This window comes from Bos taurus, chromosome 11 (genome assembly GCF_002263795.3).
Source record: "Bos taurus isolate L1 Dominette 01449 registration number 42190680 breed Hereford chromosome 11, ARS-UCD2.0, whole genome shotgun sequence".
Classification (NCBI taxonomy): domain Eukaryota; kingdom Metazoa; phylum Chordata; class Mammalia; order Artiodactyla; family Bovidae; genus Bos; species Bos taurus.
The window spans coordinates 103,507,642-103,521,989 of NC_037338.1; the positions used below are offsets into that span (position 1 = coordinate 103,507,642).

Genomic DNA, 14,348 nt, shown 5'->3' on the forward strand with positions numbered 1-14,348 from the left:
GTCACTGCGCACCTGCTGCAGAGAACATGGGTGTGCAATGTTGTTTAAACGTCTCTCTTCAAGTCTTTGGGGTGCAAGCCTCTGAGTGGATGGCGATTCTGCATTCAGTTTTTTGAGAAACTGCCAGGCTGTTTTTCAACGAGGCTGCACCACTTCAGTGACATGGCCATGAGATTTGAGCCAGGCCCTGGCAGCCTTCGGAGAAGGCAATGGCACCCTACTCCAGTGTTCTTGCCTGGAAAATCCCATGGACGGAGGAGCCTGGCATGCTGCAGTCCATGGGGTCGCTAAGGGTCGGACACAACTGAGCGACTTCACTTTCACTTTTCACTTTCATGCATTGGAGAAGGAAATGGCAACCCACTCCAGTGTTCTTGCCTGGAGAATCCCAGGGACGGGGGAGCCTGGTGGGCTGCCGTCTCTGGGGTAGCACAGAGTCGGACACGACTGAAGCGACTTAGCAGCAGCAGCAGCAGCTGGCAGCCTTCGACTTTCCCGTGCATTACATGGGAACCATCGCCTCTCTCTCTAGGGTGTGTGAGGAAGGGAGAGGAAGGGAGGTGTGTTCATCGCCCGGAAGGCCCTCCACACAAGGCCCTGATGCGGGGGCCACAGACCCTGTGCACCAGCAGCATGCAAGCCTCTCCTTGAACCTGCCAGCCTGGTGCCCCCAGTGGACGCTGTGGCCCCCTTGGCCAATGAAACCATGAACATCAGAGCTCCTTTAGGGGGTGACGGCAATGCCTCAGTCACTGCATTTGGTGTATAGAGTAGATGCTCTAGAAACACTGACTTGAGGGGTGATCTCTGATTTCCATGACACCCCAGCAAGGTAGAAACTATTATCTCTATTTTACAAAATCTCACCCAGGTGACTTCAAAAGTCCCCCAGCCAGAGGACAGAGCTGGGACTCTGTCACAGGCCCACCTGACTCTTGAGTGCAGGGCTGAAGTGTTCCAGTCTGCAGGTGGCTCACTGCATGCGGGTGTCCAGCCAGGAGGATGGAAGGGGTAAATCTCCAGTCCCCACTTCCCCTCGACGGGCACCTTGAGTTCAGCACGGAGGTGCTGCGAGTTCTAGTGGAGGACTGGACAGGTCCTGGGGCACCACCCCGCTCCAGTCCTACCCGGGGGGCTCCCACATTGGTGACATGCACAGCTTGCTTCTGATGCAGGAGTAGGTGGCGACCAGACCCAGGCCTGCCTCCCTGGTCAGGGCCCCCAGAGCGGTCCAGACACGTGGTAGTCCAGCCTCTGCAGGAGGAATCTAGGGGAGAAGGCAGCAGAGAGCAGCCTCTCAGAGGGAGGGAAGCAAGGGTGCAGGCCTGCTCCACCCACCTCGCCCCTTCCGGTCCGTCCGCCCCGCCCACCATGGTTTGCCCCGACCCGTCCCCGCCCACACCAGGCCTTCCCGTCCCGCCCACAGCGGGTCTGCCCCGCCCCCGCCCGCGCGGAGCAAGCTGGCATTTCCTCGGAAAGTGGCCTGTTTTGCGGAGGTGGACGGCAGCCTGGTCCTCACGGTAATTGACTGCTCTCTAATCAAATTGATTTCCATTCCAAGGCAGCCTGCGGCCCCTCCGTTCCAGGAACAGTATTTTGAGCACAGATGTATAATCAAACGGCAGAAGCAGAGGGCACCCCGGGCCTCGCTGCCAATCGAATAAAAGCTAAATGGCCCGAGCTTTTAGGCCTAATCACTTCTGTGTTCCCGCTTGGGGTGGGTCTGCCGCAAAGCCGGCTGGATCACGCGCCCGGCTTATCTGAATTTCAGCACCACCGGTCGGGCGGGTTGGAGTGATCCGCTTTTTCTCGCAGGCGGGCCGCCTTGCAGAGGCCCCGTCCTCCCTCTGCGCTGCCAGCTGCCGGGCACTTGCTTCCACACCGCTGGCCAGCTTCCCCGCCGCTTCTCCGTCTCAGAGGCGCCTCTCTAGGCCCTACACTAGGGTAGATGTGGAGCAATCTGGGGAAGGAGGCCAGGGGGGTGAGAGCTCCCTGCAGGAGCCCTGGATGGGGCAGGTGGGGGTCCTGACGCCCAGTGACTGCCCAGGGCCTGACATGGACCCCCAGCACAGAGCTCTGCTCACCTCTGCAGTCCCGGTACCCCTGCAGCCAGTCTTTGAGCCCAGAGGGAGCCTTATCAGCAATGCCCCAGGGTGTGTGGGGGGGTCTGGCTTCACCTTCCACCTCCCGCCTCCCACCCGTCCTCTTCCTCACCTTGTGCCTTCAAGGGTCTGATTTCACCCCAACTTGGGTGGCAAGCCCGTCCAAGGCCCAGAGCCCCTCCCCCACACAAGATTAGAGTCTGCTTTGGCCTGGGGGTGCCCCTCCCGCCCAGCTCCCCACACCATGCTCCTCAGCAGGGATGGGTGCTCTTGAGTTAGGGACCTCCTGGAACTGATGGGGCCCTGGGGGCAGGATGCCGGGGGTCTTGGGCTCCTGTCCTTCCCTGCCCCGCCAGAGGGAGGCTCAGGGTCCACGGTTCTGTAACGGAGGCTGTGTTGCCTCCAAACACCCCTGCCCACCACACTTCCTCCATCCTGACCCTTGGCCGAGGGAGGCCCCAGGCGCCTTCCCCAGGGCTTCAGCTCCAATTCCAGACGGCCGAGGACCCCCTTTGTGGTGGGGGTGAGGTTCGGGCCATGCATGCCTCTGACTGATTGGAGAGGTGGATGGATGGATAGGGGGCACCTGGTGGTGGGAATAGCCGGACCACCCTTTGTGAGTCCTGGCTGAGCCCATCCGAACTTCGAGCCCAGGGACACTCCCTCTACTCCGCCAGGGGCGCTGCCCCAGTGGCAGGGGCAGGGAGGCCAGCGCCAGGCAGGCGCCTGGTTCATACCCTGCCAGCTGTGCCCAGGTGACTTCCTAAACTTCTCTGTGCCTCGGTTTCCCCATCTGAAAAATGGGGCTGTAGTTGTATCGCCTCCCAGGACCATGGTGGGACTCCTGTGAGGCCCTGGGTGGACACTGTCTGGCAGAGGTCAGCTGGGGTTAGTGAGGCATGCTGGACAGACAGCTCAGGAAGGCGACCCAGACCGCAGGTCCTTGGGGGTCAAGAGCCCCACCCCTGCACTGTCCCCAGGGAGGCTGCCCAGGAACTCCCGCCCAGAGGCCAACTTGAGCACCTGCCACTGAGGTGACCTCCTCCCCCCACCCCAAGAGCAGCCTCCCAGCTGGGCACATGACCTTTGCCCCTGCCCCTGCTCCGGAGAAGGGCGGCCAGGGGTCTGAGTGGGGTGAGGGCCACAGAGCCAGATGCCCCTAGTTGAGGGGCGGGCGGGGCTTCCAGCAGGCGTGGCCTGTTTGGGGTGCTGGTGCGGGGCACCCCAGAACTTCCTGGGTCAGGAGAGCTGCCTCCTGGCGCCCCAGCTGCCCTTCTTGTGGGGCCCAATGTAGTCTGGACACTGCCCGCCCTCAGGAAGCCAGAGGGGCAGACGTGGCTCCTCCCCAGGGCCGCTCTGTCCTTACCTGATGGAACCAGGACAGAGCTACACACCTAGGGCCTCCCCTCATGGAGCAGGGGGATGAGGCCCAGGGCAGGCAGGCTCTGCCCCAGGCCCTCGTCAAGGCCTCCCTCTCAACCTCCCCACTCCTGACACCACCCTCCCCTCCCCCAGAATCAGCCAGCTTTTCCTGGAAATCGGGGCCTCTCCGCCCTCCCTGAGAGGCAATGTGCCATCCGCCTCCCAGCTCCCAGTCTGTCTGGGGCTGTTAGTCAGTTAGGGTCCCGGGAGGCTGGGCAGCTCCTCTGCTGGGCGAGGCCTGCGTCCTGAGGGCGGGTGGGAGTCCCGGGCCAGCGCCCATGGCCACTCCCCCGCCCTGCCCTCACTCCCCTCGGTGCGCCCCAATCTCAAACTTGCAGGGGGGCCCCGCCTTTGCAAGGGGCCCTGGGGCTGGCGGGGCGGGGACCTCCGATCAAGAAGAGCCTACCCACCCTGGCCCACCCAGAACAGCTTCCTTCAGCCTCCGCTATCGCTGAGCCCCTCCCCCAGGCCAAGCCCGGAAGGACGGACAGACCAGGGCGGCCTGGGCCTGGCCTTGTGGGGCCACCTGGAGTGAAGGTCATCCCCACCCCGACCCCAGACTCCTCAGGCCCCCTCCCAGCCCCAGCTCTGAGGCTGGCTACAGACACCCCAGGGAAGCCCTGGGGAGAGGGTCCTGTGGTCTGACGCCCACCTCCGTCACAGCAGGAGTCCTGTCTGCGCCGTGTCCCCAGACCCGCCTTCCGCGTGTCCCCCAGCCCCATGTGCCCGACCTGTGTGGCACAAAAGATCTCGGAGCTGGGTGCCCCCCTGGGTAGCCCGGGAGGGGGCAGTGTCCCCCCTGCCCTGCCCGACCTCCCTTCCAGGCCTGGGCCCTAACCCTCTACCATCTGCCCGCCCCGTTCTCCTTCCCTTGACAGGCGAATACCCCCAGCGGCCCCTTGACCGCCATCTGCGTCCACTTCCCAGTGGACCCCCCTGGCCAGATGGAATGGACCCAACACAGAACCACAACTGACCACCCAGGCCTCCTCTGCCACAGCAGACAGGCCTGGACACCCTCCCGCACCACTGGGATGCCTTGAGGGAGCGGTGATGGTCTTTCAGGGCCAGGAAGGACACACCCACAGTGTCCACCCGGATCCGGAGAGGGCCGGTCACCCCTGTGTGGCAGCGTGATCCAGGGCGCCCCTCCCCCACGGCTTAGCCCCCCACCCCCACCCCCACCCCTGGGCTCCGACCCTTTGTTCCGGAGGACAAAGGGCTCCTGGCTGAGCTCCGGGTCCTGCTGACTTCGCACCCACTTCCAGGACAGGACAAAGGGGTGGGATGCAAAGGTTCTGATGCCTCAGCCAGTTTCTGTGGAGGCTGCAAGGGCAGGGAGGCCGGTTGAAGGACAGAGGCTGGGGAGGACAGAGCCCGGCCAGTAGATGCTGGATCTCATCCTGCGGGGAACCCAGAGGCTCACCCGGGGTGGGGGCTGGGCTGGGCGGCTCAAACCAGAATGTGGCAGGACTCCTGGGTTCAGAGCAGAGCCCTTCCTCACAGTACCGCCCCCAGCCCCGGCCTCAGCTGTGCCTGCTACCGGGGGCATGGGGCTGCCTGAGTGGGGGCCTTCGAGGGGTGCAGTCTGTGGCCCAGAGATCAGGTGTCTCCGTCAGCCCAGGTGGGTGACCTGGAATTTGCCGATCCCGCAGTTTTGAGGTCCTGGGCAGGAGGGGCAAGGACTTGTGGCGGCCAAGCTGATGGGTGAGCAGAGCTGAAAACCAGATCCCACAGAAGTGCTCACCCCCCAGGGCTGGGTGCGGGGTGGGGCAGGCAAGCCGGGCTCCTCCTGGGCCTGTCTCTGACCAGGCTCCCGGGCATTGATGAGAGGACTGCGGGGTAGCCCCTCCGAGAGGCCCATCTGGAAACCACGTCCACCCACGTTAGCCCTTGTGCCTGCTCCACCCTGGCCATGGCTCCAGGGGACCCTGCCCCCTTTGGGGAATGTCACTCCAAGCAGACTTACAGACTCCTGCCTTCTCCAGACCCCTCCTCTCCGTACCTACCCACCCCGTGTTGGGGGGCAGTTTCAAGATAAACAGATGAGAAAATAAATCCATCCATGGCAGGGTTTCCCAGGTGGCTCAGTGGTAAAGAATCTGCCTGCAATGCAAGAGAAGCAGGTTTAATCAGTGGAGAAGATCCCCTGGAGAAGGAAATGGCAACTCACTCCAGTATTCTTGCCTAGGGAAATCCTGTGGGCAGAGGAGCCTGGAGGGTTACAGTCCATGAGGTTGAAAAGAGTTGGACACGACTGAGTGGCTAAACAACAGCAGCTTGGGCAGAACAATTGCTACAAGGCCTGAGAAAGGGGAGAGGCCAGGGGTGCCTTTAGAAAGCCAACCGTGGCCCCTCTGGACAAGACCCTCCAAGGACAGAGGAAGTGAGGAGCCCACCACCTAGATGTCTGAGCATGAGTCGCACGTGAGAACCTGAGAACTGATTGAAGTCCGTGGGACAAACAGATGCACAACCTTACCCGCTGGAGCCCAAAAAGGTCCTTGTCGGTATAGCAGTGGAGTGAAGGGTGGACAGAGCTGCCACGCCTGAATCTGCGAACCAGCCCTGGGGAAACTGGAGGGATAGCTCCAGAGATGCTCAGGGGATGGAGCCTGGGGCTCTCGGACCAGGGACCCGCTCCGCCCACTTGTAATTCCCACTTCGTCCAGCTGGGGGCGGACCTGGCCCAGGAGCAGAGGAGGGGAAGGGCCGGGTGGGAGGCAGCTGCACGCCTCGGGGGGCAGGCAGGTGAGCCAGGCGCCCCAGTCTGCAGACAATGAAAGGGAGAGCCCCCTCAATTCACCAGGAGCTCAGGCGCCCCCCCCCGTCCCAGGCACGGGACCGCCCCCCACCGACATCCTGCCCACCAGCCCCCTTCCCTTCTAAGACACTGGGGGCAGGGAGAAGGGGACCAGGTGTGGACAATGGGCAGTGAGCCTGGGGATGGCCCCTTCTCCCACCCAGGGCTCCCGGGTCCTGAGGGTGCCCCTCCTGGGACGGCTATTGCCCTGCCTCCAACAAACCCATGCCCTCCCTGGCTTCTCTCAACCCCACAGAGGAGCCAAGTGCAGGCAACTTGGGTTTGAACTGACTTTATTATTCTGTAAATGTGAATTTTACAAAGCGCTTTACAATGAACGATCACATCCTTTTGTTTGTAACGGATTTCCACTTCCTGGATCGGCTCTGAGCACACTGCAAGCCCTCTGGGTCCTGGTCGCTGGCGGACGTCGTCGTGTCCTCTGAGTTATGATAGGGTGTCAGCCGTGGCGAAAAAGCAACAGTCTGAATTCTGCCAAGTAGCAGCACGAAAGAGAGGGAGGCGCAGGAGGAACAAACAGAGGTTTCCTCCTTCTTTAAAAAAAAAAATAAAAAGAAGAAGAAAAAAAAAAAAGCCAGTCTCTTCTGAGGCTGAAATGGAACTCAGTGTTACTGTGAAACAGGCCTCCTATACAGCACAGGACAATTTATTTATTGATTTTTAACAGTCGTGAGTTACAGTACTACTTAACCCCTCCACGGACTCTTTAACAACAACCGTCTCCTTTGCAAAAGTCTCTTTCTTTTCCCCAAACAGTCCGTCCAAAGGATGAATGGTCTATTTGCACCCAATGCCATTCAAATGTTCAAGTCAAAAATATTTATACGGTTTATATTTAGTTTTTATTATTTTTTGTCTGCTAAAAATAGTATTGCAAGTTTTGGCTTCTTTTGACATAAAAATGACAACCATGTGCAAAACGCTAACGAAGAAGCGCTGATCAGAATCCAAGCGGGGTGTCCAATCTGAATGCTTTAGACAGATGCTGCATCAGATTCCTTCTCGTTTTTCTCAAAGAAACAGAACAAAACAAACGAACAAAAACCAAAAACCCTTGCCAGGTTAGAAACACCTTGTACCGAGCCCCCCCACCCCCACCCCTGCCCCCCACCACGGTCTCTGGCCGCTGGCGGGCGACACGCCTGGAGCTGGCTGGCTGACATAATGACAGACGTCTGCAGCAGCAACATTCAGAAACAGTAGTTAAAGCTCAAGACGGCTCTGAGCTCTCAGTTCTGTGTTTAGGATTTACTGCTGGCAGAGAGGCAGGCAGAGGTTTTCTCTGAGTTTTCAGGTGGTTAATGGGCCATAGGCCTTTTTCGACTTGCAGCAGAGTGTTTCCATAAAGATAACCCGGTGGAGGGGAATCTAAGCCGTCCACAGCTGGGGGTGGCACGCACCCAACCCACGCTGGGAGGTTCCGGCCATCACATGGGGACAGAGTCAGGGCCGGAACCGAGCAGGCCGCTCCCAGGCTGAGCCCCTGCTTTCCTCCTTCCTCCCAGCAGAAAGGCCGCCGAGGAATGAGTTTTCATGGAGGAGAAACACGCCCGGCTCCTGGGGCCCCAGCACCCGGACAGCGGTTTTGGGGCCGCAGGCCGCACGCCCAGAGGCCTCTCCCCTTGCCTCTGGTCCACATTCAAGGGCAGGGTAAGACGATCGCATCAAGTGCAAGACTAAGCAACCACAGAGAACTCTGGGTGAGACCAGACAGTGCAGAAAGCAAGACAGGTTTCAAGTACCGAGGCCGCTGGCCAGCCGGCCGGGCGGACAGGCAGCCCCACCGAGCTCACAGTATCTGTCACATCACGGTCCCTTCTCCTGGACCTTTGCACTCGTCCCAGCTGCCTCCCGGGGCCCAGCCCGGCCACCGGGGAGGGCAGGGGTGGGGGGCGGCCGCGGAGCCCAGGCGGGCTGCCCGCCACGGCCGCTGGGACTGGCCCAGTCCTTCTCTCTCCGAAAGGCGCTGATAGACTTAGCTCTATGTAGACTCTATGTAGTATATGCGTATTGCTAATAGTCAAGCTTAGGGATAAAGGTGCGGTTATCTCATAAATACTGAGTGGCTTGTCTCTCGGTCTACAGGGGTCAGGTGTGGAGGGTCACGCTCACGGGACAGGAATTAGTCGTCTTGTAAACAGAGGAGGGAAGGGTCTGGTTCTCCTAATTGGTTTTCCTTGGGAAAAATGATCAAAAGATGCTAAGGCACTCTGGAAGGCCCCCCCTGAGCCCAGGCCCGCCGCCGCCGCCTGCCCCGTGGAACATTCCGGACGCGGCGGGGGGAGCACCCCGGCAGATACAATCATCAGCCACGCCCGTCTGCAAACGCTCCGCCCCACGTCCACCGCGGGACACATTAGTGCAAAACGCTCGGCCTGGCCCGTCCGGAGCGCAGGAAGAGTTCAGCAGCCATTCACATTAGATTCTTATTAAAGTTTCACCTGCAGCTCTAGCCTTCCTTACCCAGAACAACAAAACAGACGGCGACTATGACAATTAAAGAACAGAGGTCATGGGACATTGTGCTGGCCTGAGCAGCAGTCAGGCCTTCTCTGGGAGGCCGGCGCCCCTCCCGGTCCTGACCTCGGGGCCGGGGGCCGGGGGATGGCCACAGGGCCCACATTGGAGTGGGGGTCAAGAGGAGAGAGCAAAGCCCTTCTGTCCACAGCCAGGGCGGGCAGCCGGGCCCCGAGGGTCCCCAGGAGCTAGTTGGATAAAAGTGCAAACATGGGGTGTCGGCCGACGATGGGGGCTCCGGTAGGGTGGTGGAGTCCGCCTCACCCGCCCCCACCCCACCCCCACCTAGGGGCTGTGGCCTCCTCCCAACTCCAGGAGGACTTGGTCCTGGTCCCTGGTGGGCTGTGGGCTGTGCCAGCTCGCCCCCCCCGCTGCCCCTCCCCAGGCCTGAGACGGAAGAAGCCCACCTCTGGGCCACGTGGTCGGCCTGAAGCCCCAGCAGGAAGGAGCCGCAGCCCCTGGGGCAGAGACAGGCAGGCGAAGGGGCTGAGGTCAGCTCCCATGTGCCCACCCCGGGTCCTCCTAGCCCAGCCCATGGCCATCAGACCTCTGCAGAGAGCAGGCCACATGTCTGGCCTGGCTGGAAGAAGCACCCCTCGCTCCCCCCACACCAAGGTCTCCTCCAAGGGCCCTCCACGAGGGAGCGCGGCAGTCAGCAGGACGAGGAGCCTGGGGTTGGGGGGGGGGCAGTGCCGAAGCCCCTCTCCCATGATGCCCCCCTCCCAGCTGGGACATGCAAGAGGCTGGGGGTGGCTCAGCTTTGTGGGCTGGCGGGGGTTGGGGGGGTGGGTCACACCTGCCTGGCAGGGGTGGGGGGAAAGGGAAGGCAGAGTGCAGGGAGTAGGGCTGGGGTGGGGGGGCCTCTGGCCATGCCTGGGGGCCACCTGGGACTAGGTGGGGGGCGGCCCCTTGGTGTCTGGATGGGAGCACTTGGGACAGCCTGTGCCCCTTCCCTCAAACAGCAATGAAACTTCACAGTGAGCTTTCCAGCCTCAAACCAACAAAGCCCTTGGCCCCCAACCCCCGTCAACACCCTCTGCCCCGAAGCATTCCAGAACCTCTGCGCCTGCAAACCGCCTCCGCTCAGGCCTGTGCCCAGTGCCCACCTACCCATAGCCTCGGAGGTCCGCGCACCCTGGGCCTCTGAGCACATGTGGGGAGCCCAGCGCCCACCTGGCCCCCAGTTCCCTTCCTCCTCACCCTGGCTGCCCTTCCACAGGGGTGAGTGGGGCCCAGCCTGGGGTCTGGGACACAGACCCCCCCAGAGCCGAGGTGGGTCGGGGCAGGGACACCCCAGCCTCTCTTAATTTTTTTTGTTCTTTTGTGTCTGAAAGTTTCCAAACCAAATATGAAATAGATCTGAATTAAGACGAAAACGAATAAACAAGCAAACATAAACCCAACGTGGCTGAGGGCTGCGAGGGCTGCACCACGGGCAGTGGCCCCACCCCACGGGGCAGCGGGCGGCCAGGCAGGAACCAGGGGGTGCTGGGCGGCCCGGGCCCTGGGTCCCAGGTGGACTGAGGGCCGTGGAGCTGCGGGGGTCAGGCCCTGGGGCGCGGGGCAGGAGAGCAGACACAGCCAAGACCACTTCCTCTCACACACATGGACTAGCGCGGCCCACCGCGGAGCCGTCACCACCGCCCTTGCACACACACACACACACACACACACACACGCATGCTCTGCACACACACACCCACACCCCACACGCACGGTGGACCTGGCGGGCCTGCTCCCCCAGTCTCAGGAAGAAGGTAAAACGGGGATTTGGCCCCTGGGGGCCTAGCCCTGGCCCGTAGCCCCAGAGGGGTGGGGGGGTCCCCGTCCCCAGGCGTGAGGACCGAGGACCCCAAAGCGCGTGTTCCCACCCCACAGGCCCCCGGCCTCATCCCAGGCAGGGGGAGGGAGGGGGGGGTGGGAGGCCGGCAGAGCCAGGCACCGGGGCCTGGGGGCCTCTCACCCCCTCCCCACGCGGGGGAAGAGGAGCTACAACTTGGAGACTAACCTCTCGAATATCAAAAAGGAGCCCCTGGGACCTTTCTCGCAACTAGGTCGCCAGTGGCCTAATCGGTTTACAGTATAACGAATGCATTTGTTTCCTTCATAAATTTTAAATACAAGCAGAATAAAAATCACATTTTTTTCAGGCAACAGTAGCAGTTCAGTAGGTAAGTGGCTTGATCACATTTGTCTGTATTAGTAACGCATGCAAGCAGCTTCCGTACCCGCCTGGGCGCCGGTCCGCCTGGGGCTCCTCCCTACAAGGGCCCCGCGTACGGGCCTTCCGGTCTCCTCCCCGGGGCCGGCGTGGCGGGCCGGCTGCTGCTGGCGCTGCCCTGCTCGAAGGGCTGCGGGGGGCTCTGGCCGTCGGCGGGCAGCGGCTCGGGCGCGGCCACCTCCTGGATGACCGAGCCGGCCCCGTCGGCCTCCTCGCCGGCCTCGAAGGCGGGGTTGGCGGAGGCGGCCAGGTCGACGTTCACGGCGTCAGTTCTCAGGGCCACGATGGCGGCGGCCTCGCCCCGCCGCTCGGCGTAGATGCGCTGCTCGAACACCTGCGCGGCGGCCGGCGGGAACTCGGGGTCCAGGGGCGCGCCGGCCGCCGAGGAGCCCATGACCGTGCGGTACATCTCCACGCCCTCGGGCAGCATGGACTTGATCTTGGGCAGCCAGCGCTTGCGCACGCGGCGGGCGTTGGTACACATGTCCGCGGCGATGACGTTCATCTCGCTCTCCTTGAAGCTGGGGGCGAAGTTCTGACAGTACACTGCAAGGACAGGGCGGCGGGGCAGGGTGAGCGGCCACCCACCCGCAGGAATCCCAGGACCCCACCCTCCGCCTCCCCAGGGGCCTTGGGGCGGGGCGTGCTCTGGGCTGGAGCAGCCACTCTGGGGCCAGTGGAGGGGGGGAGGCCACGTGGCCACTCAGGCCTCTCCTGGGGCAGTTTGAAGACCAGCGGTCAGTCACCCTTCTCCCTGCTGGAGGCCCCGTCCCACTCCTCTGGGGGTGGGTCTCTCTGGGCTCTAGATGGACTGAAGGGCGGCAAGGGGTAAGGAGGGTGCTGGCTCATGCCTGCTCTCAGCCCAGCCCGCGGCAGCGGCATCGTGTTTGACAATAATGACCCACCCTCTCCTCCTTTCTGTTCCAGAAGCCAGGAGACCCAGCTCTCCACAAACAGCAGGGAACTCGGAGGCGGGTCCCCCAGAGTGAGCCCCCCGCCACTGTGAGCCCTGCTTCCAGGCGGGCCAGCCCCACCCCGCCTGCCTCCTCTCAGAGCCCTGCCAGCACCGCACGCTCTGGGATGCAATTACCTGCTGCAAAGGCCCCTCTTTGCTCTAAACAGAATTAGCCTCATGGGAGAGATTCTTTTAAGCAAGAAAACTAAGACAGTGTTTCAGGAAGACGAGATCAGCTGGTCTGGCCCAGGCCGGGCACGGGTGGCTTCTTCCTTGTCCCAGGGCAGGGGTGGCTGGGTGGGTGGGGGTTTCGGGGATGGGGGGGGCGGCAGTCTGCCACCAAGATGGACCCGGTTCCGCCCCCACACACCCAGGAGCGGGAGGCAGAAGCAGGCCGAGCAGATGGCAAAGGCTCAAAATAACCCCCAAATGTAAATAAGGGGTTTTGTTCAAAAAGGAAAATTAGATCTATTTCACATATTAAAATAGTTTCGCAGCTGAATTCATCACGCTTGGAAACCTACCAAGAACGTTCACACCTCGAGCCCGGGCTCCCGCGAGCTGTTCTTTTCTCCCCGTCGACCCCAAGACCGGCTCCCTCTGGGAGAAGCCGCCTTTCCCAGGCTGAGATCCAGGGGTCTGGTGCCTCCTGGAGATGCCCCCCCCGCCTCTAGTGACCCCCCAGCCCTCCTCTTACGTTTCACAGCGTTCAGGACGCGGCTGTCCAGCGGCTTGCGGCTCGGGTCGCTGGTGGACGAACGGATGCCTGTGCCACAGCTGTTGGCCAGCGTGTTCCTGGTGGAGGGGCGGGCAGGGGAGGCAGCGTGAGGCGGCGGCAGGAGGGGATGCCACCCACCTGCGCACGCGCCCCACCCACGGTCTGCTGCTTATCTTCCCAGGGGGTCGGGGTGAGGGGCAGGCCCCCCACTCCCCATGACATGCAGCCAGCATGCTTCTTCACTTGGGGGGTGAAGCCCTCCCCAGGCCCCGGGCTGACACAGGCGTGGAGCTGGGAAGGTGCAGGCCCTACACACACAGCCTCGCCTAGAGGGAACGAGGCTTCTGCGCCCGCCTGCCCGCAGGGACCTACCTGTCGAAGAAGGTGGCGAGGAGGCGGCGCAGGAGCACCTTGTGCTTCACGCCCGCACACAGGTGGCAGTTCATCAGCTGCCCACGCGTGATGTAGACACCAGAGCCTGCGGCCGTCAGACACAGAGAGACAGAGAGGCCCTCAGGCCCAGACCCAGGGCTGCAGGGCCCAGGACGGGCGGACTGCAGGTGAGGGGGAGGCAGGGGGCAGGCGGGGCCTTCCCGACACTGACAGCACCCCTACTCCAGGCCCGGGGACCCCAGGGTGCCCCAGGCCATCCTTGCTCCCTCGGGGTCCTGTCTCCAGGAGGAGGCCGCCTTGGTCACTCGCTTCCATGGGGCGGTCCCCAAACTGCCTTCCGGCCCTCGGGAGAACTGCCCTGGGTGTGGGTTTGGGTAAAACCCTGTCTTGCATCTCAGCTGCTCCCCGATCAAAGAGCTGCGGGCAGGGGTGGGAGGTGGAGTCATGGAGCTCAGGGACGGGCTCCCCGGCCCAGCACTGACCCTCCCTCCAGCCCAGCGCAAAGGCAGGACTACGCACCCTGCAGTGCTGTTCGCCCCAGGGAGCCCGGTCAGACTGGGCCCACCCAGGGCTCAGCCAACGAAGGGCAGGGATGACCGCAGGCTCAGGCTGCTGGAGCCCCGGTTCACCCCAGATGGTTCACCCCGGATGCTGCCCATGGAGAAAGGAGCTTAGGCCAGAGGCAGTGTCCCCAGCTGGGAGCCATGGGTGTGAAGAACGCAGAAGGGCAGGGAAGCGCTGGGCACAGGCGCAGGGAGCCTCCAGGGCCTCTTTGGGCCTTTGTCTACGATAGAGTATGTACTGAAGCATCTTAGTGAAAAGCAGGAACAAGGCAGCCCTCCCTTCTGCGGGGGCAGAGCAGAAGACGGGAGGACACCCTGGGAAGACGTGACTCGCCAGCTCGGGGGTGGGGGGCCTTCCCTGGCTTCACGCTTTGTCCCCACCACGAGCCAGGTCTCCAGGGACACTCGTAGCCACGGGGCCAAGAAGCATGTGGCTGATGTTGGATGCAGACCTCCATCGGATGCCCCGGCCAAGACACACTGAGTGTCCCCAAGGGCCTCATCCCGCAAGGTCTGCAGAGCCTCAAACCCAGCAGCGAGACGGGTCACCCTGAGCCACATGGGCCGGACAGCCGCCTCGCAGCGGGGAGATCTGCAAAGGGGGACCAGCAGGAGGCTTGGGGCTGGGGCGGG

The 14,348-nt window shown here is 62.5% G+C and overlaps 1 protein-coding gene and 1 long non-coding RNA gene across 5 annotated transcripts in view; one reads left to right on the forward strand and one right to left on the reverse strand.

Moving 5' to 3' along the window:
* The first annotated feature begins 720 nt into the window (after positions 1-720).
* On the forward strand, positions 721-6,921 carry LOC112448853 (uncharacterized). The gene is made up of 2 exons (XR_003037307.2): positions 721-1,520; positions 5,716-6,921. It is a non-coding gene; the product is annotated as an uncharacterized lncRNA (long non-coding RNA).
* Positions 6,604-14,348, reverse strand: part of NACC2 (NACC family member 2) — an 83,733-nt gene continuing 75,988 nt past the window's right edge. For 3 of the 4 annotated variants that reach the window (XM_005213294.4, XM_059891310.1, XM_005213295.5), the window contains 3 exons: positions 13,132-13,237; positions 12,739-12,836; positions 6,604-11,632 (listed from right to left, as the gene is read on the reverse strand). In XM_005213294.4, the coding sequence (XP_005213351.1) occupies positions 11,127-11,632; positions 12,739-12,836; positions 13,132-13,237 (710 nt within the window). In that variant the 3' untranslated portion in view covers positions 6,604-11,126. The remainder of the gene's footprint in view (positions 11,633-12,738; positions 12,837-13,131; positions 13,238-14,348) is intronic. The other variant, NM_001192649.1, reaches the window with a different exon arrangement.